This window comes from Oncorhynchus clarkii, chromosome 12, assembly GCF_045791955.1.
Source record: "Oncorhynchus clarkii lewisi isolate Uvic-CL-2024 chromosome 12, UVic_Ocla_1.0, whole genome shotgun sequence".
NCBI lineage: Eukaryota > Metazoa > Chordata > Actinopteri > Salmoniformes > Salmonidae > Oncorhynchus > Oncorhynchus clarkii.
In genome coordinates, this window is record NC_092158.1 from 79,366,059 (window position 1) to 79,390,373 (window position 24,315).

At 44.2% G+C, this 24,315-nt stretch overlaps 1 protein-coding gene across 1 annotated transcript in view; it reads left to right on the forward strand.

The window, feature by feature from the left end:
• LOC139422284 (alpha-1,6-mannosylglycoprotein 6-beta-N-acetylglucosaminyltransferase B-like) overlaps positions 1 to 24,315 on the forward strand; it is a 72,528-nt gene that overhangs the window by 9,535 nt on the left and 38,678 nt on the right. Inside the window, exons 3-8 of the mRNA XM_071173470.1 lie at positions 12,346 to 12,493; positions 15,181 to 15,290; positions 16,773 to 16,846; positions 17,165 to 17,332; positions 18,361 to 18,525; positions 23,902 to 24,071. Of these exons, the coding sequence (XP_071029571.1) occupies positions 12,346 to 12,493; positions 15,181 to 15,290; positions 16,773 to 16,846; positions 17,165 to 17,332; positions 18,361 to 18,525; positions 23,902 to 24,071 (835 nt within the window). The remainder of the gene's footprint in view (positions 1 to 12,345; positions 12,494 to 15,180; positions 15,291 to 16,772; positions 16,847 to 17,164; positions 17,333 to 18,360; positions 18,526 to 23,901; positions 24,072 to 24,315) is intronic.

The following is a 24,315-nucleotide window of genomic DNA, read 5'->3' on the forward strand; positions in this document are numbered from 1 at the left end:
TTATAGTGGATTTATCAGTGGTGACAGTGTTACCTAGCCTCAGAGCAGTGGGCAGCTGGAAGGAGGTGCTCTTATTCTCCATGGACTTTAGTGTCCCAGAATGTTTTTGAGTTAGTACTACAGTATGCAAATTTCTGTTTGAAAAAGCTAGCCTTAGCTTTCCCAACTGCCTGTGTATATTTGTTCCTAACTTCCCTGAAAAGTTGCATATCACAGGGGCTATTTGATGCTAATGCAGAACGCCACAGGATGTTTTTGTGCTGGTCAAGGGCCGACAGGTCTGGAGTGAACCAAGGACTATATCTATTCCTAGTTCTACATTTTTTGAATGGGGCATGCTTATTTAAGATGGTGAGGAAGGCACTTTTAAAGAATAGCCAGGCATCATCTCCTGACGGGATGAGGTCAATGTCATTCCAGGATACCCTGGCCAGGTCAATTAGAAAGGCCTGCTCGCAGAAGTGTTTTACAGAGCGTTTGACAGTGATGAGGGGTGGTCGTTTGGTCGCAGACCCATTACGGATGCAGGCAATGAGGCAGTGATCGCTGAGATCTTGATTGAAAACAGCAGAGGTGCATTTGGAGGGTGAGTTAGTTAGGATGACATCTATGAGGGTGCCCATGTTTACGGATTTGGAGTTGTACCTGGTAGGTTCATTGATAATTTGTGTGAGATTGAGAGCATCAAGCTTGGATTGTAGGATGGCCGGGGTGATAAAGCATGTTCCAGTTTAGGTCACCTAGTAGCACGAGCTCAGAAGATAGATGGGGGGCAATCAATTCACATATGGTATCGAGGGCACAGCTGGGGGCAGAGGGAGGTCTATAGCAAGCGGCAATTGTTTCTGGAAAGGTGAATTTTTAGAAGTAGAAGCTCGAATTGTTTGGGTACAGACTTGGATAGTAATACAGAACTCTGCAGGCTATCTTTGCAGTAGATTGCAACACCGCCCCCTTTGGCAGTTCTATCTTGGCGGAAAATAGTTAGCGATGGATATTTCAGCATTTTTGGTGGTTTTACTAATCCAGGATTCAGACATGGCTAAGACTTCCGGGTTGGCAGAGTGTGCTAAAGCAGTGAGTAAAACAAACTTAGGGAGTAGGCTTCTAATGTTAACATGCATGAAACCAAGGCTTTTATGGTTACAGAAGTCCTAGTGAACAGACAAAGGTGAGGTAGGATGTGAGTACATTGGAGGTAAACCTAGGCATTGAGTAATGATGGGAGAGATATAGTCTCTAGAGACATTTAAACCAGGTGATGTCATCGCATATGTAGGAGGTGGGACAACATGGTTGGTTAAGGCATATTGAGCAGGGCTAGAGGCTCTACAGTAATTTTTTTATTTTACCTTTATTAATCTAGGCAAGTCAGTTAAGAACAAATTCTTATTTTCAATGACGGCCTAGGAACAGTGGGTTAACTGCCTGTTCAGGGACAGAACGACAGATTTCTACCTCTAACGACTAGGCTACCCTGACTAGGCTAACCACTAACCAAGATAGCAATGGACGAGGCATATTGTTATTAGAGAGAGGCATGCGTAGCCAAGTGAACATATGGGTCCAGTGAGTGGTTGGGCTGACTGGGAACACGGCGATTCAGACAGTTTACAGGCCGATGCTAACAGTTAAACAAGCTAGCAGTTAGCAGACCAGGGCTGGCAAGCTAGCAGTTAGCAGACCGGGTTAGCAAGCAAGCAGTTAGCAGAGGCTAGCAGTTAGCAGACCAGAGCAGGCAAGCTAGCAGTTTGTAGACCAGGGCTAGCAAGTTAGCCTTTGAGGGACGTCGCGATGGGGGCATGTTTGTTTTTGCCTCTTCGTGCGGTGACGTTGATAGACCAGTCGTGGAGTTAGTAGGGTTCCAAGTAGCTCTAGGTAGCTAGCAGGTTAGCAGAATGGGCCTTCAGTGGGCGTCGCGCCTGAGGGGCCTGTAGGAATCCTCGGGCAGATTATGTCGGTATTCCAGTCGTAGAGGATCAGTTGAGTTCAGTGCCCCGTACCGGCAGTAGAAGGGGTAGTAGCACAGGAGCCCTGGCCGGGCTAGCTTCAGGCTAATTGGTGCTTGCTCCGGGATGGAAATGCTAGCCAGGAGTGGTCACCCGGGATTGCAGTTAGCTAGTTGCGAAGATCCAGATGAAAATATTCAGAGTTTGCGGTAGGAATCCGGGGATATGGAGAGAAATAGGTCCGTTATGCTCTGCTTTGAGTCACGTTGTTCGAACTGGCGAGAGCTTTCCGAGCTAAAGGTTAGCTGATGACCGCTAGCAATGGTTTCCTAACTGATAGCTTGTAGGTAGTTAGCTGGCTAACTTCAGTTGAGGAATTCAGATCCAGATCCAAATAGAAAGATTTTGGTTAGGATTATCACCTAAGGCATCATAAATCTACTGTCAGCACTAAGCCCCAGAGGCCCACTCTCAGTTCACAGACACAATAGAGTTCTAAGAACTCTATTCTGTTGCATAAAACAACAATTTGATGCAATAACAGTATTATAGCAATCTTGTAATTTTGCTCTCACACAGTATATATACTGTAGAATCGTGATAATTACAATACATGTCTTATTGGCACCTAAGTATGGTGATAATATCATACCATGAAGTCCCTGGCAGTTCCCAACCCTAAACTAGCACTTTCTTTTTCTCATCCTACTCTCTCTCTCCTCAGCAGCAGTCCTTTTTCCTCTACTCCCCCCTCACCTGGCATCTCATCACACACACACACACACACACACACACACACACACACACACACTTAGCCATCTAATACACATACTTTGCAGGTATTGATTTCGTCTCACGATTAAGTCATGAATTTACTTAATCAGTCCAAACATATACCCGCGGTTTAAAGAACAAATGAGTGATTTTCACAAGGCTAATAAAACCATCATCTGGATGTTGGAGCGAGTGTGTCTGCAGGATTAGCGCAGTGTGATGAGACACAATACAGAGCCATCCCTCTGTGATGCTGCTGGAGTGTCAGCCCAAGTCCACACCCACCACAGGAGGCTGAGGAAAGGATGCCCACAGACAGCCACAGTAGCAAAGGCAACACAGAGGTTGACATTAGGCAAAGCATGGCTTGGCAAACGCAAGCATTAAACTGTATCATGTTTGTGTGTCTGAAGCCTTACTGGATTACAGCGTACTGTATGCATACACAGGGCATGGATGATGCTTTACTGTTGTCTACTCCACAATGGTGGCCGTGTTTTTCTATCTTTTGCCAATTTTCCATTGATGAGCATTACTGCCCAAAAACTAGGAGGATGACTGCTCATGATTGTTATGTTAGCTCGCAATGACGCATAGCATGCCTCACATGCTCTTGTAGTTTCCTGCAGTCAAATGACCAAATCGCCCTCTAGTGGCTTCACAAGTGGAATGTTATTAATATTTGCATAATTCCATAATTAATAAACCATTATTTAAAAAATGTTTTTGCTATATTTCAGTCTTCTGTATATAAAGTGTAATATTGGGATGTAAACTCAAAATGTTATACATCTCAACTCTACATCTGACATGGTACATACAGGTGTCTTCTTTTTTCTAAGCCCATAACCATCTGTGTGAGGTGTATACTTTTGTTTCAAAGTATATTTGTTTAAGACTACCAAGAAACACTCTGCGTGACCCTGATTTAGCCCACTGCAGTAAAAGGTTAATATTATTTTCAGAAAGAAGAAGTACACAGGCTCTTACAATGCTTCGCAGAGAGGGACATGTTCTTTTCTGAAAAGGTCTGGATGAAACGCAAAATAATAACTTATGTGGGAGTGCCCTTTGGCAAGGCTTTCATCTATCTGAACACTTGTATTTCAATCTAAATTACATGCGGCTCAGATTCAGATCTAACAGTGTCCAGGCAGTAAGCGCTCTCAGCTAAATGAATCTTAGCTGGAGTGATCAATAAACCAAGTTGGAATTTGATTAGTACTATGACGTTATATTGCCAACCAGGGCAATATTCACTGCACACCATTGAGTCATACATGCCTTATTAACCTACTGGGAGCCCCTCTGGTTCCTGAACTTATTATCTGTCCTCACCTCAGAGGCTCTGATGACGGGCTGCAGGAACCCGTTGTAGTTCAGACGCCAGACTCTCAGGACCTATAACGTTAATATGTGTCCCTACTAAAAGTCAATGAGAGTGCAGACAATTAGTAACTGTTCATGCAAAGCTGCTCGGGAAGGTACTACACTGATCTAATTAATTCTTCCTATGAACAGATGTTTCTCATCCTAGCTGGCAAGAAACATAACACAGTGTTATGAGAAAAAGTGGTGAATGTAAGCAAATTATTTTTTCAGTTTCTAACAACCCATTATACAGCGAGCCATAAAAAACTAAAATAAAGTGAAAGTCTGTTTGCTGTCCATCTGTGACCAGTCCCATTTGGGGCGAGCTATTTCAAACCAGTGGTGGAGGCACAGTGACTGTGAAATGAGACTAGCCGACCAGTGCTCCGCTCTCAGCTTGCTACGGTATGGCTATCTAATTAGAATTTGTTCATAAAATCGATTGTGTTGTGGCACTTACGAAATGGAGTCGTTAAAGGAGATTAGTTCTTGTTAAATGGGCCCTTTATTAACCAGTAGATGAGGAATGACATGGCAACGGCCCACATTAGCACACAGATACTATCGGCAAACCGGCTGCTGAAACCACTAACAGTGCAGGACTTGGTGAAAACACATTAGCCCGTTCACCTCCAGGGGAGGCTAGTCGCTGGAGCAATAAATAGAGGTAGCTGATGAACAATAGATTGCGAACATATATAAAATCATTCAAAAATGTACTGGGTGTTAGTGTTAGTTTCCATAATGATGATTTATGGGCGGAACGTGTGAGAAACGTCGTTATTGTGAAGCTACGTTCCAGTTCCACCTAGACTCATATCCCAGGGGCAGTGTTTAGCCTCCATGCGGCAGGGAGAGCCTCCCTGGAACGTGGCACCTGCTTTATAGCCTCAACTCTGGTTGAGAGACCGTCTCCTCATGCTCCCCTGTTGAACAAATGCATCAATAGAATTACTCTTGATATTGAAAATTATGAATGACTTCTACATAGTAATTTTTTCCTATTGTTTAATTATTTCAATACCCAGCATTACTGTAGGGCCAGGAAAATAAGGGAGATGTTCTTTGAAGTGTTTCTGTACATTACAGATCTCCCTCCCTCTCCTTTGAGGCATGTTGTTGCCAAACTGGTCCAGTCTGGGAATTTCATTTAAATTGATGTGCATTCTATGCATGTACAGTTGAAGTCGGAAGTTTACATACACTTAGGTTGGAGTCATTAATACTCGTTTTTCAACCACTCCACAAATTTTGGTTTGTGAAACTATAGTTTTAGCAAGTTGTTTAGGACATCTACTTTGTGCATGACAAGTCATTTTTCCAACAATTGTTTACAGATTATTTCACTAATAATTCACTATCACAATTACAGTGGGTCAGGAGTTTACTTACACTAAGTTGACTGTGCCTTTAAACAGCTTGGAAAATTTCAGAAAATGATGTCATGGCTTTAGAAGCTTCTGATAGATTAATTGATATAATTTGAATCAATTGGAGGTGTACCTGTGGATGTATTTCAAGGCCTACCTTCAAAATCAGTGCCTCTTTGTTTGACATCATGGGGAAATCAAAAGAACTCAGACAAAATTGTAGACCTCTACAAGTCTGGTTCATCCTTCGGAGCAATTTCCAAATGCCTGAAGGTACCACGTTCATCTGTACAAACATTAGTACGCAAGTATAAACACCATGGGACCACGCAGCCGTCATACCGCTCAGGAAGGAGAAGCGTTCTGTCTCCTAGAGATGAATATACTTTGGTGCGAAAAGTGCAAATCAATCCCAGAACAAGAGCAAAGGACCTTGTGAAGGTGCTGGAGGAAACGGGTACAAAAGTATCTATATCCACAGTAAAACGAGTCCTATATCGACATAATCTGAAAAGCCGCTCAGCAAGGAAGAAGCCACTGCTCCAAAACCGCCATTAAAAGCCAGACTACGGTTTGCAACTGCACATGGGGACAAAGATCTTACTTTATGGAGAAATGTCCTCTGGTCTGATGAAACAAACATAACGGTTTGGCCATAATGACCATTGTTATGTTTGGAGGAAAAAGTGGGAGGCTTGCAAGCCAAAGAACACCATCCCAACCGTGAAGTACGGGGGTGGCTGCATCATGTTGTTGGGGTGCTTTGTTGCAGGAGGGACTGGTGCACTTCACAAAATAGATGACATCACAAATGGGTCTTCCAAATGGACAATGACCCCAAGCATACTTCCAAAGTTGTGGCAAAATGGCTGAAGGACAACAAAGTCAAGGTATTGGAGTGGCCATCACAAAGCCCTGACCTCAATCCTATAGCAAATGTGTGGGCAGAACTGAAAAAGCATGTGCGAGCAAGGAGGCCTACAAACCTGACTCAGTTACACCAGCTCTGTCAGGAGGAATGGGCCAAAATTCACCCAACTTATTGTGGGAAGCTTGTGGAAGGCTACCCAAAACGTTTGACCCAAGTTAAACAATTTAAAGGCAATGCTACCAAATACACTCAATTAGTATGTAAACTTCTGACCCACTGGGAATGTGATGAAAGAAATAAAAGCTGAAAAAATAATTCTCTCTACTATTATTCTGACATTTCACATTCTTAAAATAAAGTGGTGATACTAACTGACCTCAGACAGGGAATTTTTTCTCGGATTAAATGTCAGGAATTGTGAAAAACGGAGTTTAAATGTATTTGGCTGAGGTGTATGTAAACTTCTGACTTCAACTGTATGAACAGTCCCTGCTGTCAGCTTTAGTGAATGAAGAGAAGCCTATCTAGCCTGTTTTATTTATTCACTCTAGACCGGTATGGAAGATGTAACCATGACAGAATGAAAGGAAGACATTTTAGACAAAAGCGTGTCTGTATATTTACACACGTCACACGGGCACACTTGTGCACACACACACACAAGATCCAACAAAAAACAGGTGGGAAAAGGCTACCTAAATATCATCCCCAATCAGAGACAACGATAGACAGCTCCCTCTGATTGGGAACCATACCAGGCCAACATAGAAATACAAAAACTAGACTACACATAGAAATAATAAACTAGAACACCCCCCAGTCACACCCTGACCTACTCCACCATAGAAAACAAAGGCTTTCTATGGTCAGGACGTGACATCTCATTTAACTGCAGAGCTGGTTATATTGATTCAATTTTCTGTTTGACTTGGGTGTGCTCTTTAGTTAATACAGTGAGGGGAAAAAAGTATTTGGACATCCTTGGAGAGCTCTTTGGTCTTGGCCATGGTGGAGAGTTTGGAATCTGATTGATTTATACAGTTAACAAACTGAGATTAGGAGCACTCCCTTTAAGAGTGTGCTCCTAATCTCGGCTCGTTACCTGTATTAAAGACACCTGGGAGCCAGAAATCTTTCTGATTGAGAGGGGTCAAATACTTATTTCCCTCATTTAAAATGCAAATCAATTTATAACATTTTTGACATGTGTTTTTCTGGATTTTTGTTGTTGTTATTCTGTCTCTCACTGTTCAAATAAACCTACCATTAAAATTATAGACTGGTATGTAGGATATGTGTGTGTGTGTGTGTGTGTGGTGTGTGCCCCACACACAGTGGGGCAAAAAAGTATTTAGTCAGCCACCAATTGTGCAAGTTCTCCCACTTGAAAAGATGAGAGAGGCCTGTAATCATAGGTACACTTCAACTATGACAGACAAAATGAGAAAAAAAAATCCAGAAAATCACATTGTAGGATTTTTAATTAATTTATTTGCAAATTATAGTGGAAAATAAGTATTTGGTCACCTACAAACAAGCAAGATTTCTGTATCTCACAGACCTGTAACTTCTTCTTTAAGAGGCTTCTCTGTCCTCCACTCGTTACCTGTATTAATGGCACCTGTTTGAACTTGTTATCAGTATAAAAGACACCTGTCCACAACCTCAAACAGTCACACTCCAAACTCCACTATGGCCAAGACCAAAGAGCTGTCAAAGGACACCAGAAACAAAATTGTAGACCTGCACCAGGCTGGGAAGACTGAATCTTCAATAGGTAAGCAGCTTGGTTTGAAGAAATCAACTGTGGGAGCAATTATTAGGAAATAGAAGACATACAAGACCACTGATTATCTCCCTCGATCTGGGGCTCCACGCAAGATCTCATCCCGTGGGGTCAAAATGATCACAAGAACGGTGATCAAAAATCCCAGAACCACACGGGGGGACCTAGTGAATGACCTGCAGAGAGCTGGGACCAAAGAAGCTTACCATCAGTAACACACTACGCCGCCAGGGACTCAAATCCTGCAGTGCCAGACGTGTCCCCCTGCTTAAGCCAGTACATGTCCAGGCCCGTCTGAAGTTTGCTAGAGAGCATTTGGATGATCCAGAAGAAGATTGGGAGAATGTCATATGGTCAGATGAAACCAAAATATAACTTTTTGGTAAAGACTCAACTCGTCGTGTTTGGAGGACAAAGAATGCTGAGTTGCATCCAAAGAACACCATACCTACTGTAAAGCATGGGGGTGGAAACATCATGCTTTGAGGCTGTTTTTCTGCAAAGGTACCAGGACGACTGATCCGTGTAAAGGAAAGAATGAATGGGGCCATGTATCGTGAGATTTTAGGTGAAAACCTCCTTCCATCAGCAAGGGCATTGAAGATGAAACGTGGCTGGGTCTTTCAGCATGACAATGATCCCAAACACACCGCCCGGGCAACGAAGGAGTGGCTTGGTAAGAAGCATTTCAAGGTCCTGGAGTGGCCTAGCCAGTCTCCAGATCTCAACCCCATAGAAAATCTTTGGAGGGAGTTGAAAGTCCGTGTTGCCCAGCAACAGCCCCAAAACATCACTGTTCTAGAGGAGATCTGCATGGAGGAATGGGCCAAAATACCAGCAACAGTGGGTGAAAACCTTGTGAAGAATTACAGAAAACGTTTGACCTCTGTCATTGCCAACAAAGGGTATATAACAAAGTATTGAGAAACTTTTGTTATTGACCAAATACTTATTTTTCCACCATAATTTGCAAATAAATTCATTAAAAATCCTCCAATGGGATTTTCTGGATTTTTTCCCCTAATTTTGTCTGTCATAGTTGAAGTGTGCCTATGATGAAAATTACAGGCCTCTCATCTTTTTAAGTGGAAGAACTTGCACAATTGGTGGCTGACTAAATACTTTTTTTGCACCACTGTGTATACATTTTTTTCTTAATCTTTTATTTTTGTTGTTTTTTAAATTTTTATTTATTATTATTATATATTTTAACCTCTTTTTTTTTAAACTTTTTTTTTTAAGCCTGTCACATTTGTGAATGTGGAATGTGTTTTCTTGGTTGATTGAAAAACAAGAACAGTTTAATAAAACTTTAAATTGAAAAAGAGACTGATCATTTCTTTGTCAGTGGGCAAATGTACAAAATCAGCAGGGGATCAAATACTTTTTTTCCCTCACTGTAAAATCTCCATTGTGGAGTTAGAGCAGTGTAATTAGGTAAACATAAGGGAGAGCATGGCTGTAACATGTGAGTGTGGTGTGGTGGAGAACTGAGTTGACCCTGGTCTAATAGCTACGGGCTCTTTCATTGACCAGGTGAGGGCTAACAGCATCATTCTGGTTCCCTTGCTCTCTCTGGGTCATGGGTAATTGGAGCTGAGAAAGAAGGAAAAAACAAAAATGTTAGCCTAATTTGTTCCCTTCCTGTTGGTCCCTGTGTTCTCTGCCTCAGTAATGAAGGTCAAATGAAGGTGTTTAATTTTTTTTTTTTATCCCAGCCCGCGTCCCCTTCAGGAGGCCTTTTGGTAGGCCGTCATCGTAAATAAGAATCTGTTCTTACTGACTTGCCTAGTTCAGTAAAGGTTAAATAAATAAAATAGAGAAACTCCTGCATGTTGTTTTGTCAAGGTGCACCGAAAATACCTGTGGCCTGGCTGAGATATTCATGAAACATCTGTCTGCAATACATTGCATTCATAATTCAATCTTAATTCAATCTTGAGTGAACCTGTATTGTGACGCAGCCTTTGAAAAGGCATTGAGCTTCATTTTAATTTATTTTTTATTTCACCTTTATTTAACCAGGTAGGCTAGTTGAGAACAAGTTCTCATTTACAACTGCAACCTGGCCAAGATAAAGCAAAGCAGTTTGACACATACAACAACACAGAGTTACACATGGAATAAACAAACAAACATACAGTCAATAATACAGTAGAAAAAGTCTATATACAGTGTGTGCAAATGAGGTAAGATAAGGGAGGTAAGGCAATAAATAGGCCATACTTGCGAAGTAATTACAATATAGCAAGTAATCACTGGAGTGATAGATGTGCAGAAGATGAATGTGCAAGTAGAGATACTGGGGTGCAAAAAGGAGCAAAATAAATAAATAAATACAGTATGGGGATGAGGTAGTTGGATGGGCTATGTACAGGTGCAGTGATTTGTGAGCTGCTCTGACAGCTGGTGCTTAAAGTTAGTGAGGGAGTTAGGATTTTTGCAGTTTGTTCCAGTCATTGGCAGCAGAGAACTGGAAGGAAAGGCGGCCAAAGGAGGAATTGGCTTTGGGGTGACCAGTGAAATATACCTGCTGGAGCACGTGCTACGGGTGTGTGCTGCTATGGTGACTAGTGAGCTGAGATGAGGCGGGGCTTCACCTAGCAAAGACTTGTAGATGACCTGGAGCCAGTAGGTTTGGCGACGAGTATGTAGCGAGGACCAGCCAACGAGAGCGTACAGGTCGCAGTGGTGGGTAGTATATGGGGCTTTGGTGACAAAACGGATGGCACTGTGATGGACTGCATCCAATTTATTGAGTATAGTGTTGGAGGCTATTTTGTAAATGACATTGCCGAAGTCGAGGATCGGTAGGATGGTCAGTTTTACGAGGGTATGTTTGGCAGCATGAGTGAAGGATGCTTTGTTGCGATATAGGAAGCCGATTCTAGATTTAATTTAATTTTCATATTGGAGAATGGATAGGCCGTGGGAGTTGGGAAGCAGGAGGTTTGTCCCCTAGGTTCTGTGTTGTACTTAGCCCAGGGATTGATTGTTTAGTTTAACTTATTTTGGATGATGCTGATATTCTGACAGTATGGATGAGAGAGGCAATGGTGCTTGTACTTCCAACGTGTCTGATTTAACTGGCAGTTCTCTTTGTCAATATAGCAGTTAACCACACAACAGATCTCTATCACTTATCTCTCTCTCTGTCTGTCTGTCTGTCTGTCTGTCTGTCTGTCTGTCTGTCTGTCTCTGTGTGTGTGTGTGTGTAAAGTAATGTAGTTTACGAACATTCAATCAGTAAGGCTGGACTGAATGGATTGTCACTTTTCATTCATCGAGTAAACTCACATAATTCACATCACTATCTCACTCATCAGCATAGCCCAGGGCAACTCCAGTCCTCGGGGGCCTGATTGGTGTCACATTTCTTCCCCAGCCCCAGCTAACACACCTGACTCCAATAATCATCTAATCATGATCTTCAGTTAAAAATGCAATTAGTTTAAATCAGGTGTGTTTGCTAGGGATGGGGGGGAAAACTGTGACACCAATCAGGCCGGGGGCATGGATAGCCAGTATTTATAGGGTAGTGCCTATAACATTACCTCATCAGTATAGCCTATGTTGAATAGGCGCAGATGGCGATGCCTTTCTTATTGCAGCCAAGCGTCTCGTGCGTCTGTGCGTGAAGTCGGTGTGTCGTGTACTGGAAAAGGGTCTATGGGCATGAATCTCAAACCTTGCGTCTCCCACTTGCTGTTTTGCAGCAACAGTCTTCCAACGACCTCCCCACCACCACCAACTGAAGGCCCGTCATCGGATCCCCGTTCTCCCAGTGGGTGAGGGGGTTGTATGCCAGCTGCCCAGCATAGGGCAACCTGTCATTAGCATCTGGTTCTGAGGAACATTCCTCTGAGACGAGGCCTACCACAAACTATCCTACCCAAAAATATTCAATAAAATTCCATATTGTGTTCTGTCTCTGTTGTCATTCAGTTACGCCTGTACTCGATTTAACTGTATTTAGCTCTTCAGGGATGAATTGAAGGCAGTCAATTCAGGAAGTGGTTTTAAAAATAAAAAACATTAAAAAACATTTTTGAAAAAAGTAGCTCTACTCCTCAGTTTGAGAAGTCATTAAAAATAGATGCAGTTTTTCCACATTTTGAATTGTTATTTAAGTTTACTTCCTGAATTGACAGCCTTCAACTTGAATTGAACCCTGCCCTTGTGCTCTTATAATCTGACCTACTGTTTGTGTCTGTGTGATGGCAGTGCTGGGAGGTCCAGAGTCTCGCGGGGTGCTGAGGAAGATCAGTGATATGCTGGAGGTCATCATGAAGAGGATGGACACTTTGTCCAAACTGGGCAACACCACCACAGACTCCCACAGACTGGATGAGCTCAGCTCAGCACTGGACAGGTAGGGTTCTGGGGTTTGGTAGCAGGCCTGCCATTACATAATGTATGGTGTATGCATATATTTGTCTGCATATAAACAAATAATTGGAGGATATTTAAACTAGACGTTGTCTCATTAGTCTCAACATTTTCCTATCTATTTGCCCTGTTATTGGGTGGACATGGACAGTCAGACAGGGATGCTGCGCTGCCAGACATGCAGAGGCTAACAACCTGGAGTTTGCTCTTCCGTCTCCATGGCAACGGACCTCTTTCGTACAGGGGGTTGAGAGGCTCCCTCCTGCCGAGGTTTGCCCGTGTCTGACACTCTGACCTGCCGAGGTTTGCCCGTGTCTGACACTCTGACCATCCCTTCTGGACATCCCTGATCCTACACTCACTGTCTCACACCAGGAAAATAATCCCGGCTCAAACTATGCCTGAGAGTTGCGCTAACTGCCAGGATGCAGAGTTGTGGATGTTTGATATGGATTCTAAACACCAGAGTAGACAGTATTGTTAGAACATAAATTACTCCCACTATTCACATTCTTTGGAAGGTACTATAGAAATTATGAGGATTTTCTTCCTAAATGTTGCCGGAAAGAGGCCATTCATTGCTGATTAAGTCAGCCTAACTGTAAGCGATTATGAAAAAGGGGGAGCATCTCTAGGCTTTAGTAGTTTGCCTCTGGTAATAAAGTCTAGTCTGCTTGGTGACCTGCTCAGAATTCAGCCAAGGTGCAGTTTAACAGATACAAACAAAGAACCCAGAGCCATTCAGAGTCCACTGTTAGGTCTTTAAAAAGGAATCAGCCGTCTCTCTCTCTCTAATGCTGTATATGGTTCTCCAGGGCCAGACACCCATTGTAAATGTATTAGTTAGTGGTGTTCTATAGAGGGAGGACAGGATTCTGTCTGTCCACAGGAATGTTTCCTATACTGATCAGTCTGTGCTGCAGTCTGGTGCTGTGCAGAGGACCGCTCTGTCTGTGTCTGGCTCTCATCTGTTCTGACATGCTGCCTCATAAGAGGGTATAGGAAGTGATGGCTAACAGTTGCCCATAGGGTCAAGTGATATTAGAGGGGGATTTTACGCAAAGTAATGCAGCATTTTAGACACACATACCACACCCATGCTCATACACTTATTCCAGAAGCACTGGTCTAGACCATTGCCCATTTCGTCAACAACAAAAAACTCCCAACCATTCATTTAAATGCATATGTTAGATAAAGCTGTACAGTTTGAACAAAAGGCCAGTGTTGACCACTGTGTACAGTCAGCGTCTCATTGATATGACAGGGCTGTTAGACCCCAGCTATTGATTTGGCTCTGGTTGATACTCCCTGATAAACAGTGTCTTCAGCTCTGCAGAGTCCATCTGTAGTACAGTAGTACTCCTTAAGACCAGCATACTTCCTATTGGAGGGTTCTCAGCTTCCCTGACCAGGTCACAGCAGCCTTGGGAAGACCCAGTGTAGAAGTAACAGATAGAGGCTGAATGGACTGGTGATGATTCTGTCTCGGAGGCCTTGCTTAACCATGGCTATGCCCGTGAGAACGTTTAGTCCTCAGTTCTCTACAGCACACACAGGAGCACTGTTCTTTTATACTGTGGGGCCCAGGCGGCTGACTGACTGCATTGAGATTATACACAATCATCATGGCTCCATAAAGACAGCTAGAAATCTCTGTGCCTCTTTGGACCTTTATGCTACATCAACGAGGGCTGAGATTTCTGTCTTTATCGGAAGGGAGCCAAAGCAAGTTCAAAATGTTCACACTGCCATAATGCTTCAGCTTGGAGTTCCCTGGGCACCTTCCAGTTTTCACTGCTAGTGCCTGAGATAGCCCTGAACTCACAGCTATCTCCCTCTTTCTATTGCTGTCTCCTTTTCTCTTTCTTTCTCACTCTTTTTTTCTGCTTGTTTTGCCAACACTAACATGGCAACAACAAGCCATGGCAGTCAGCTGCCATAAAAGGCATTTGCTAACAACCTAATTGCGCTCTGTTCTCAGTCTCCCAGGGACTAGCTTTAATGTGCTGAGTCACTTTTTCACCTCAACAAATAAATTGTGTCAGAGTTTAAAAGCTTTTTTATTTCACGCTCCAACCAAGTTCCACACAATCAGCATTTCCTCTCCTTGTTGAAGCTCAATTAGCAGGTAGCCTAGTGGTTAGAGCGTTGGACTAGTAACCGAAAGGTTGAAAGATCGAATCCCCGAGCTGACAAGGTACAACTCTGTCGTTCTGCCCCTGAACAAGGCAGTTAACCCACTGTTCCTAGGCAGTCATTGAAAATAAGAAATTGTTCTTAACTGACTTGCCTAGTTAAATAAAGGTAAAATAAATAAATGAATTCTCTTTTGGGAGGAAACAGTAAGCGTATACTGTAGGAGGGTGGACTTAGATGAAAGAAGTAGCCTTCTATGTTTCTTTTTCTAGATGTTTCCAGGGAGTTTAAGGATTGAGATAAAGGATAAAGATTGAATGTGCATTCCCACTGGGCACAGACATCAATTCAACATCTATTTCAAAATAGTTTCATTGAAATGACTAGAAAAAAACGATTCATTCAACCAGTGTGTGCCCGGTGGGTTGTCATGTGGAAAGAGATGGCAGAAATGATCAGCAAGAAAGAGAAGACATGCCTAACACTTAATTCACCTGTGCCTGCCCTATTGATGTGTGTGTGTGTTGGCAGGATCCAGCCGATTGGTCTGGTGGAGAGGATCCAGGCTATCGCCCAGAACATGTCTGACATGGCTGTGAAGGTGGAGCAGATCCTACAGCGCAGCATGGCCACCAACAGAGGTACAAGAGACACACACACATCTGACCACTCTTCACATTTGAAAGGTAGTTGTGTATGTCTGCCACACTATAAGACCCTATTGAACATGACAGGCAACATTTATGACAGTACTTCAAATGATGAGTCTCCATTCATGTCTTTGTGAAGAGAGCTACGCTGCAGGAGGGCTCTATCTCCCTGTCTCAGCATAATTATAAATAACGCTACATGATGTTCAGTGTATGCTGATGAATTCCCCTCTAAGTTAAGAAGATCTGAGACTGTCAGCTTTCTTCTATTAGCTGTCCTCTGCTCAGTTCATTGTGCTCCTGTTCTGTTTGCAAAGCGAGACCAACTCCACTAGTCGACACATTAGAAAGCCAATTATAGACTTTGCATATTGTCATTATTTGCCTTGTCATTGAGTAAAGCAGACATGTCCTATTCTGTAGAGACTGTTTTTGCTACCAGAACCTAATCCCCTGGCTAATTTAGTGACACCGCTAGTGTTAGCGCTCCACACTGTGACTGCTGTAGTTATAATGGTAATCAAACAGAATGGCTGCTAATCCTTTGTCTGTGATTGCGCTCATCCAGGCTTGGCGGCACGCTGGTAAAGGAACAGCTTCTGCTCTCTTTAATTAGGCTAATTGGAGCTGGCTGCCGACAAGGAGGGGGTGAGGCAGGGAGAGGGAATGAAGGAGTGAGACTAGGGAGAGAGGGAATGAAGGAGTGAGACTAGGGAGAGAGGGAGAGAGGGAACGAAGGAGTGAGACTAGGGAGGGAGGGAGAGAGGGAATGAAGGAGTGAGACTGGGGAGAGAGGGAACAAAGGAGTGAGACTAGGGAGAGAGGGAACGAAGGAGTGAGACTAGGGAGAGAGGGAACGAAGGAGTGAGACTAGGGAGAGAGGGAACGAAGGAGTGAGACTAGGGAGAGAGAGAAGGAATGAAGGAGTGAGACTGGGGAGAGAGGGAACGAAGGAGTGAGACTAGGGAGAGAGGGAACGAAGGAGTGAGACTGGGGAGAGAGGGAACGAAGGAGTGAGACTGGGGAGAGAGGGAACGAAGGAGTGAGAACGTGGGGGAGAGAGGGGATTTTATCAATCAAGCCCACGCAGTGTTGTCTATCCACTGTTCTCAGTAGGCATCAGAGGTCAGCAAGGGAAGCTAGGCTTTCAGAAGTGGCTATTAACTAACCCAACAGTCTGTCTAACGCTCTGTTCTATCCCCATGGCCAGGAGAGTTAACTAACCCAACAGTCTGTCTAACGCTCTGTTGAAACCCCATGGCCATGAGAGTTCTGTTCTAATACAAGAGACTCGTGCTAAAGTCAATATATGCTCCCTTTTAGGTATGACCCGTTTAAAAGCTTGTCTGGTTTCTGCCCCAACTGTTCCACACTATCCTCATAGGGCTGAATAGCAAAGTTATGAGCAGGTATTTTAAGGATCCTGCCCATAGGGACGTGTTTGTTGTTAATACATGTGTTTTTGTCCCACAGTTAAGGATGGCGCAACAGGACAGTGTGAGGTGCCCAAAGACCCTCACTACCCAGACTGCCCCAGCAAGGTGGATGTAAGTCCGCATGTCATGCAATTTCACAGTGGTTTTCCTGATCCTATGTCCTTTTGCTCTTGGACTGTTTATTACCCTGCAACTCCAGCTTTACGATCAGCTTCAATCAACCCTGCCTTGTTTCACAAGGATCAACGTCTAGTGCCGTGTTCAGATCAATGAAAGGACCTTGACCAAGTCCAAGTCAGATTTCATGGGTTCCTTAGCTATAATACATTAATTTCTACACTGACATTTGACCCCTTTGACCTCCTTTGATACATAGAGATACTGTATATATTTATCATGACTTGAGTCTCCCTTGACCTTTTCCCTCAGTGGATGCGTGCCCGCTGGACCTCAGACCCCTGCTATGCCTTCTATGGGGTGGACGGCTCCGACTGCTCCTTCCTCATCTACCTGAGTGAGGTAGAGTGGTTCTGCCCCCCTCTGACCTGGAGGAACCAGACCACCACACCCACGCACAAACCTTTCCCCAAGAGACAGGTGGGATAGCTGGGTTGGCATGGGCTGTTTACAGGGCTGCTATAGTGTGTATGTGTGTGTGTACAGAGTTTGTGTCTATGATACTAGTCTTTGTATTTCATCTCCACTCTAATTTCCCTGTATCCGACTGGCACACAGTCTCCTGGGAGGGGAGTGTGGATATACAGTCACTCACAGAGTCTATTCTCCCTCTGCCTTGAATCATGGCTGTTGCTGTTTTTCTTGTGAGGGCAGCATTCCAGTTATTTCTGGGTCCACCAGGGCCAGGTGTTCTAGTTAGTTGCTGCTTCCCGGAGCGCTGTACACTACACACCAATGGGTCGGCTGCTCATTTGAATGATCTGTGCAGCTTAATCATGGATTCTAATTACCTGCCTGGATCCAGCTGGACTAATCCTGTGACTTCTCTCAGGTGTTCCTCTGCGTTCACAGAAGCACCTACAAGTTGCTTTCCAAACAATAATTAACTTGTAGTGCGAAAGTAATGCATCTCATATTGATTTTGTATGGGTGCCTAAGCAAGAGAATGTGTGTGGAAGGAAAGAGGGATTGTGTGTCCCCACTGTGTGTGTGAGAGAGAGCGACAGAGAGGTTTGTGTGACTGTCTGTGTGCCATTTCTAAGTCCTCTGTGCTCCCTTATGCAGTTACAACATTGATTAGCACTTGGCTGCTCGGATTGCACTGTGATCCAGCGATTATAAAAGGCTGGGAAACATGCAGAGTGAAATGAAGGCAGCCTGTTTATGAGCATGAGGCAGGAGTCCCTCAGGCAACACTATCTGGGAGCCCTGCCTCCAGGGGGAATGGGTATGACAGGGAGAGCTGTACTCGTATAACACCCATCTCCACTCAACTCCAAGTAGGGCTGCTGGATATTAGTGGTTACCATGTGGCTGTTTTGTACAGGTTTGGGGAGGTGTTTAATGTATTAAGTGTTTAATGTATTGGACTATGGACTTTTTCTATGTGCTCAAAGTGATTAACATAGTAAGGGGAGAATTTTTTTCCCGATTTTCCTGTCCTCCAGGCGGCATTCCGGTCAGACATCGGGGCCCTCCTGGAGCAGGTGGGTACGGGGAAGGAGTCTCTGAGTTTCATGAAGAGAAGGATGCGCAGGCTGGCTGCACAGTGGGCCTCGGCTTCACGCAGGCTAGATGACCGTCTGAGGAGTCAATGGAGGGAGCAGAAGAGGGTGAGTGTGCGGTGACTGTGGAGGGAGAGAGAGTTTCTGTGTCTCTGCTATGAGTCAAAAGGTTGACAGTTAACTTATCTCTTCCCATGACAGTGCAGGCCAGTAATATGTTGTACAGGTAGGTGCCCATTTTGGTTTGCTATATTTGATTCCCGAAAAAGTAGGCAGACGCACAACTGACAACAACAAGATGGAAGGTTGACAAAAGATGGATCAAGACGAGGTGGCCTTCATGAACATTACAGTGGTGACGTTTTTCTCCACTAGCGATTACGGACCCATTTGATGTGAGTGGTGTTACTGTGAATGGCTGAGAGAAGTAGATTTGTAAGGAGGAGACTTACCAGCCGTTATCAGGAGAGCAGGCCTGGGATGTATTGTCTTTAGTGCTCTTTAACCAGCCTAACATTTATAGGGGCATTTTCAAAGAGTGGTGGAGGAGCCTGAATAGAGGAACACTGCTTTACCATCACTGATGAAATGACAATGACTGTAAAATGTCCCCAAGCCTGCCCTTTGTGTCGAAAACCTTTTCGTAATGTCATAAAAGGTTATAAATCAACCTCATAATATTGGTGTGTGTGTTTACATGTCTGTGCTTGTCTGCAGTGCACTAGATGGATTAAACAGTACCTGTGCTGATTTTCCTTTCACAGTGAAGTGAATAACATTAGATTGACGAGCTAACCACCTCCGTCACCGGCTTCATAAGGAAATGCATCGGCGACGTTGTCCCCATAGTGAAGGGTCGCTGCTTCCCCAAATAAAAGCCCTGGATTAACACGGAGGTTGGCGCTAAGAGAAAGGATGGGGGACAAAGGATACCGCACACAGGGCTATCGCAGAGGCTACGGCTACAACCCTGAGGCTACGGCTACAACCCTGAGGCAACGGCTGAGGAAAGGAACAAGTACAAGAAGTTTCGCTACACAAAATATCAAAAGGACGATAAGGTGGAATAATACTACACAGGCTCCGACACCAGGAGCTACAGTCCATTACGGATTCCAAAGGAAGACGTGCTCTGTCCAACCATGCCTCTCTTCCAGACCAACTCATTGCATTTTATGCACGCTTCGACCATAACAACACCGTTTCATGCGCGAGGGCCCCCGACCATCCCAGAGAACTGGGTTATCTCACTCTCCGAGGCCAACGTGAGTAAGATCTTTAATCAGGTCAACACTCTCAAGGACGCGGGGCCAGACAGTACTCAAGGGCATGTTCTCAGAGCATGCGCAGATCAGCTGGCAGGCATATTCACTATCATCGTTCCTGTTCCCAAGAACTCTAAGGCTTCAAGCCATAATGACTACCGCCCTGAAGTGCTTTGAAAGGCTAGTTATGGCACACATCAACTCCATCATCCCAGACACCCTAGACCCACCCCAATTTGCATTCCGCCCCAACAGATCCAAAGACAACTTAATCTCAATTGCACTCCACACTGCCCTCATCCACCTAGATAAGAGGAATACCTATGTGAGAATGCTGTTCACTGACTACAGCTCAGCGTTCAAAATTGTCCACTAAAAGTTTGTCACCAAGCTAAGGACCCTGGGACTGAACACCTGACGGGCCGCCCCCAGGTGGTGAGGGTAGGCGACATTACCTCTGCCATGCTGACCCTCAACATGGGGGCCCCACATGGGTGTGTGCTTAGTCCCCTCCTGTACTACCTGTTCACCCACGACTGCGTGGCCATGCACGACTCCAACACCATCAAGTTTGCTGACGACACAACGTTGGTAGGCCTGATCACTGGCGTCGATGAGACAGCCTACAGGGAGGAGGTCAGTGACCTGGCAGTGTGTTGCCGGGACAACAATCTCTCCCTCAACGACAGTAAGACCAAGGAGCTGATCAACACATCGATGGGGCTGCAGTGGAGCGGGTCGAGAGCTTCAGGTTCCTCTGTGTCCAACTCACTAAGGACTTTAAAATGGTCCATTCACACATGCACTGTCGTGAAGAAGGCGCAACATTGCCTCTTCCACCTTTTTATTTACATATTTTTATTGAATATTTATTTAACTAGGCAAGTTAATTAAAAAAAAATCCTATTTACAATGATGGATTACCAAGAGGCAAAAGGCCTCCTGCGGGGACAAAACACACATCACGACAAGAGAGACAACACTACATAAAGAGACCTAAGACAACACAACATGGCAGCAACACAACATGGCAGCAACACAACATGGCAGCAACACAACATGGCAGCAACACAACATGGTAACAACACAACATGGCAGCAACACCACATGGTAACAACACATGACGACAACACAACATGGCAGCAACACAACATGGTAACAACACAACATGGCAGCAACACAACATGGTAACAACACATGGTAACAACACATGACGACAACACAACATGGTAACAACACAGCAGGGCTGGCAGGTAGCCTAGTGGTTAGAGCGTTGGACCAGTGCCCAAAAGGTTGCTGGATCGAATCCCAGAGCTGACAAGGTAAACATATGTTGTTCTGCTCCTGAACAAGGTTGTTTAACCCACTGTTCTGCGGTAGACTGAATTTGTTCTTAACTGACTTGCCTATTTAAATAGTTAAGTAAAAGGTAAAAAAAAACATAACACAACATAGCAACAACATAGCAGCAGCACAAACTTTGTTAGGCATAGAAGACAAAGCAGCCACAAGTGTCAGTAAGAGTGTCCATGATTGAGTCTTTAAAGTAGAGATTGAGATAAAACCGTCCAGTTTGAGTGTTTGTTGCAGCTCTTTCCAGTCGCTAGCTTGAGCAAACTGAAAAGAGGAGTGACCCAGGGATGAGTGTGCTTTAGGGACCGTTAACATAATGTGACTGGCAGAATGAGTGTTGTATGTGGAGGATGAGGGCTGCAGTAGGTATCTCAGATAGGGGGTGTGAGGCCTAACACGGTTTTATAAATAAGCATCAACCAGTGGGTCTTGCGCCGGGTATACAGAAGATGGCCAGTTTACAGAGGAGTATGGAATGCAGTGATGTGTCCTATAAGGAGTATTGGTGGCAAATCTGATGGCTGAAGAACATCTAGCTGCTCGAGAGCACCCTTGCCTGCCAATCTATAAATGACATCTCCGTAATCTACCATGGGTAGCATGGTAATCTGAATCAGGGTTAGTTTGGCAGCTGGGGTGAAAGAGGAGCGATTACGATAGAGGAAACCAAGTCTAGATTTAACCTTAACCTGCAGCTTGGATGTGTGCTGAGAGAAGGGAGGAGGTTGAAAAGGTTTGGCATGGGCCCTCATGATAGATCCTCAAAAGGTTCTACAGGCAGTATGAAAAGAAGGCTCGGAATATCATTAAAGACTCCAGCAACCCAAGCCATAGACTGTTCTCTCTGCTTCTGCACGGCAAGCGGTACCGGGGCATCAAGACTGACACCTATGCACACTCACAGGACTCTACACACTCATGCACACTGACACTCCAACACACACACAACATGCACACACACTCACATACAATCATAATTTGCGCTGCTGCTACTCTATCATCCTGATGTCTAGTCATCTTACCTCTATATCTACCTATTTCACTCCAGTATCCCTGCACATTGGAAATATGGTATTGGAACTGACCCTTTATAAACTGTGTTCTTTCTATTTTTATTTCTCATGGGTTTCTGTTCTACCTTGTTATTTTTAGTGCTATAATGATATTGATTACTTTATTGCTGGATTTGCAAGAAAGGCATTTCACTGTACTTGTGCACATGGCGTTAAAAACTTGAAGCTTGAATTATTCACAAAACCAAGGCTGGGAAAGGTATAGATTGACTGCAGTATTCTTTGAGTTTACCACTCCGAGCATTCTCTTTGTGCAAACCCCACTCCTTTAATCCTTCTCTAGTTAAAAAGAGGCTCATAACTTCAAACGCCTGAGTGAACATGAGACGCAGGGATGGATAGGTGTTTGCTTTGCTTTGGGAAAGCAGGCCAGTCTGGTCTTTGGCCAAGAGATGCTTTCAGAACATATAGGATTCTTCTTTTCATCAGTCTCTCTTTAGAGAACTATTAGCTTGGATAAGCCAGCACCAGCGCTGTCAACACACAGCATCCTTCCCAAGCCTGTTCCTTGATCAGCCTCCAAAAAGAAGAGTCTCTTTGTTCTTTTTTTAACGGTGTGTTCAACAGTAATAGTTTCTGTGCATTAACTGGCCCCTCTGGGCTTGGCTGCAGCGTCTCTGACAGAACAGTGTTTAGAAAACAGACGAGGAGGAACTGCTGCGCTGCTGTGAAAACGCAGATGAGAGAACGATAATCTGCCGATGGAAATAGACTTGTTGAAGGGAGACTTCACGGAGGAGTGGAACTAGACAGCAGCCGTCTACCCCACCTGTCTCTCTCCTCTGTCGGCAACCTTGATTTTTCTCTGTCTTTTTCTCTCTACACTGAACTGTACTTTCATAAAGGCAAAATTGCTGTAGACAACTTTTTAAACTTCCAATTCCTTTTGTAGTCATTTGAAAATGAATTATTTCATGTAGTTATGGTGATGTGACAAGTATTGTGTGGCTGGCATGAGTACCATGGCACTACAGTGACATGAGTATTCACTGGCATCATAGATGCAGGGGGCCTGTTGCGGTACTTCTGCCTGGTCATGGTGAGGCATTTGTGTTGCGTCCACTCTTAACGAAAGCAGAGCAATAAATCGCAATTGATTGTCATCGATTTCCCTCTTTGTATTGAGCGTGCACTGTGCAGTCATCTTGTCCTCTAGCAATTTCCCTGCATTGTGCAATATTCAATGGGTCTGTGTTGGCTGCCTTCACTGAGTCCTTCGTTTTCTTCCATCTTTAGTGAGAATGGTTAAACTAGTTTGGAGCACGAAACCCAGAGTGGTTAGCTACTTTAATCTTTAGAAGTAAGATGAGAAAGTTTTGTGAGTCAAAAGTAACTGGGGAAGAATTAAAGGCTGCCATCTGTTGAGAAATCACACAGCCTGATTTCATTACACAGTTAACAGGCTGGAAGTCCCATCCTCTCCCATCAGCAATTAAAACATTCTTGTACCATTAGGCATATTAATTATCTTCAGCAGATCAATCACTATTCAGATTCCAGATTCAGAAATTGTGTTTTTCAAGATTTGCTTGGGGATGAATGTTTCATGGCTCTTCCTGTATTTTTAGCATAAATATTCAGTTTGTTGCAATTCATCTCTCTTATCTCTATTCCAAGACCAATGGTTTTGGGGGGGGGGGGGATCTGAGATGTACAGACATGAATGAAGCTAATATAGATAGCTATGGATAAGAACCATGGATCAGTCCTATTAGTTGGGAGCTCATCAGAATGAGACTGAAAACAATTCAATCCTATGGTTCCAACCCCTCAACCCTCTGTTTTTTTCTCAGATCCTGGTGCACGTAGGCTTCCTGACAGAGGAGTCAGGGGACGTGTTCAGCCCCAAGGTCCTGAAGGGAGGTCCTCTGGGGGAGATGGTCCAGTGGGCCGACATCCTCACAGCCCTGCACATCCTGGGACACAACCTCAAGATCTCTGTCTCGCTCAAGGAGCTGCAGGGGTGAGTCAGATGATGTCATGTTCTATCTATGTCTATATCTATATGTAAGGATGGGACCTATCACAGTATTCAGACTGAGTCTAGTGGTTCATAACTTCTTCCTCTGGCTCAGAGTATATAAAGTCATGCATGAGAGAGGACTTTTTCAGCACCATGGATTGCTCCAGGGAGAACCTTACTGTGGCCATTCAAACTGTTCTGTCAATTCTTAATCCCCTCACGAATGCTCTAGTCCTGTGACAAA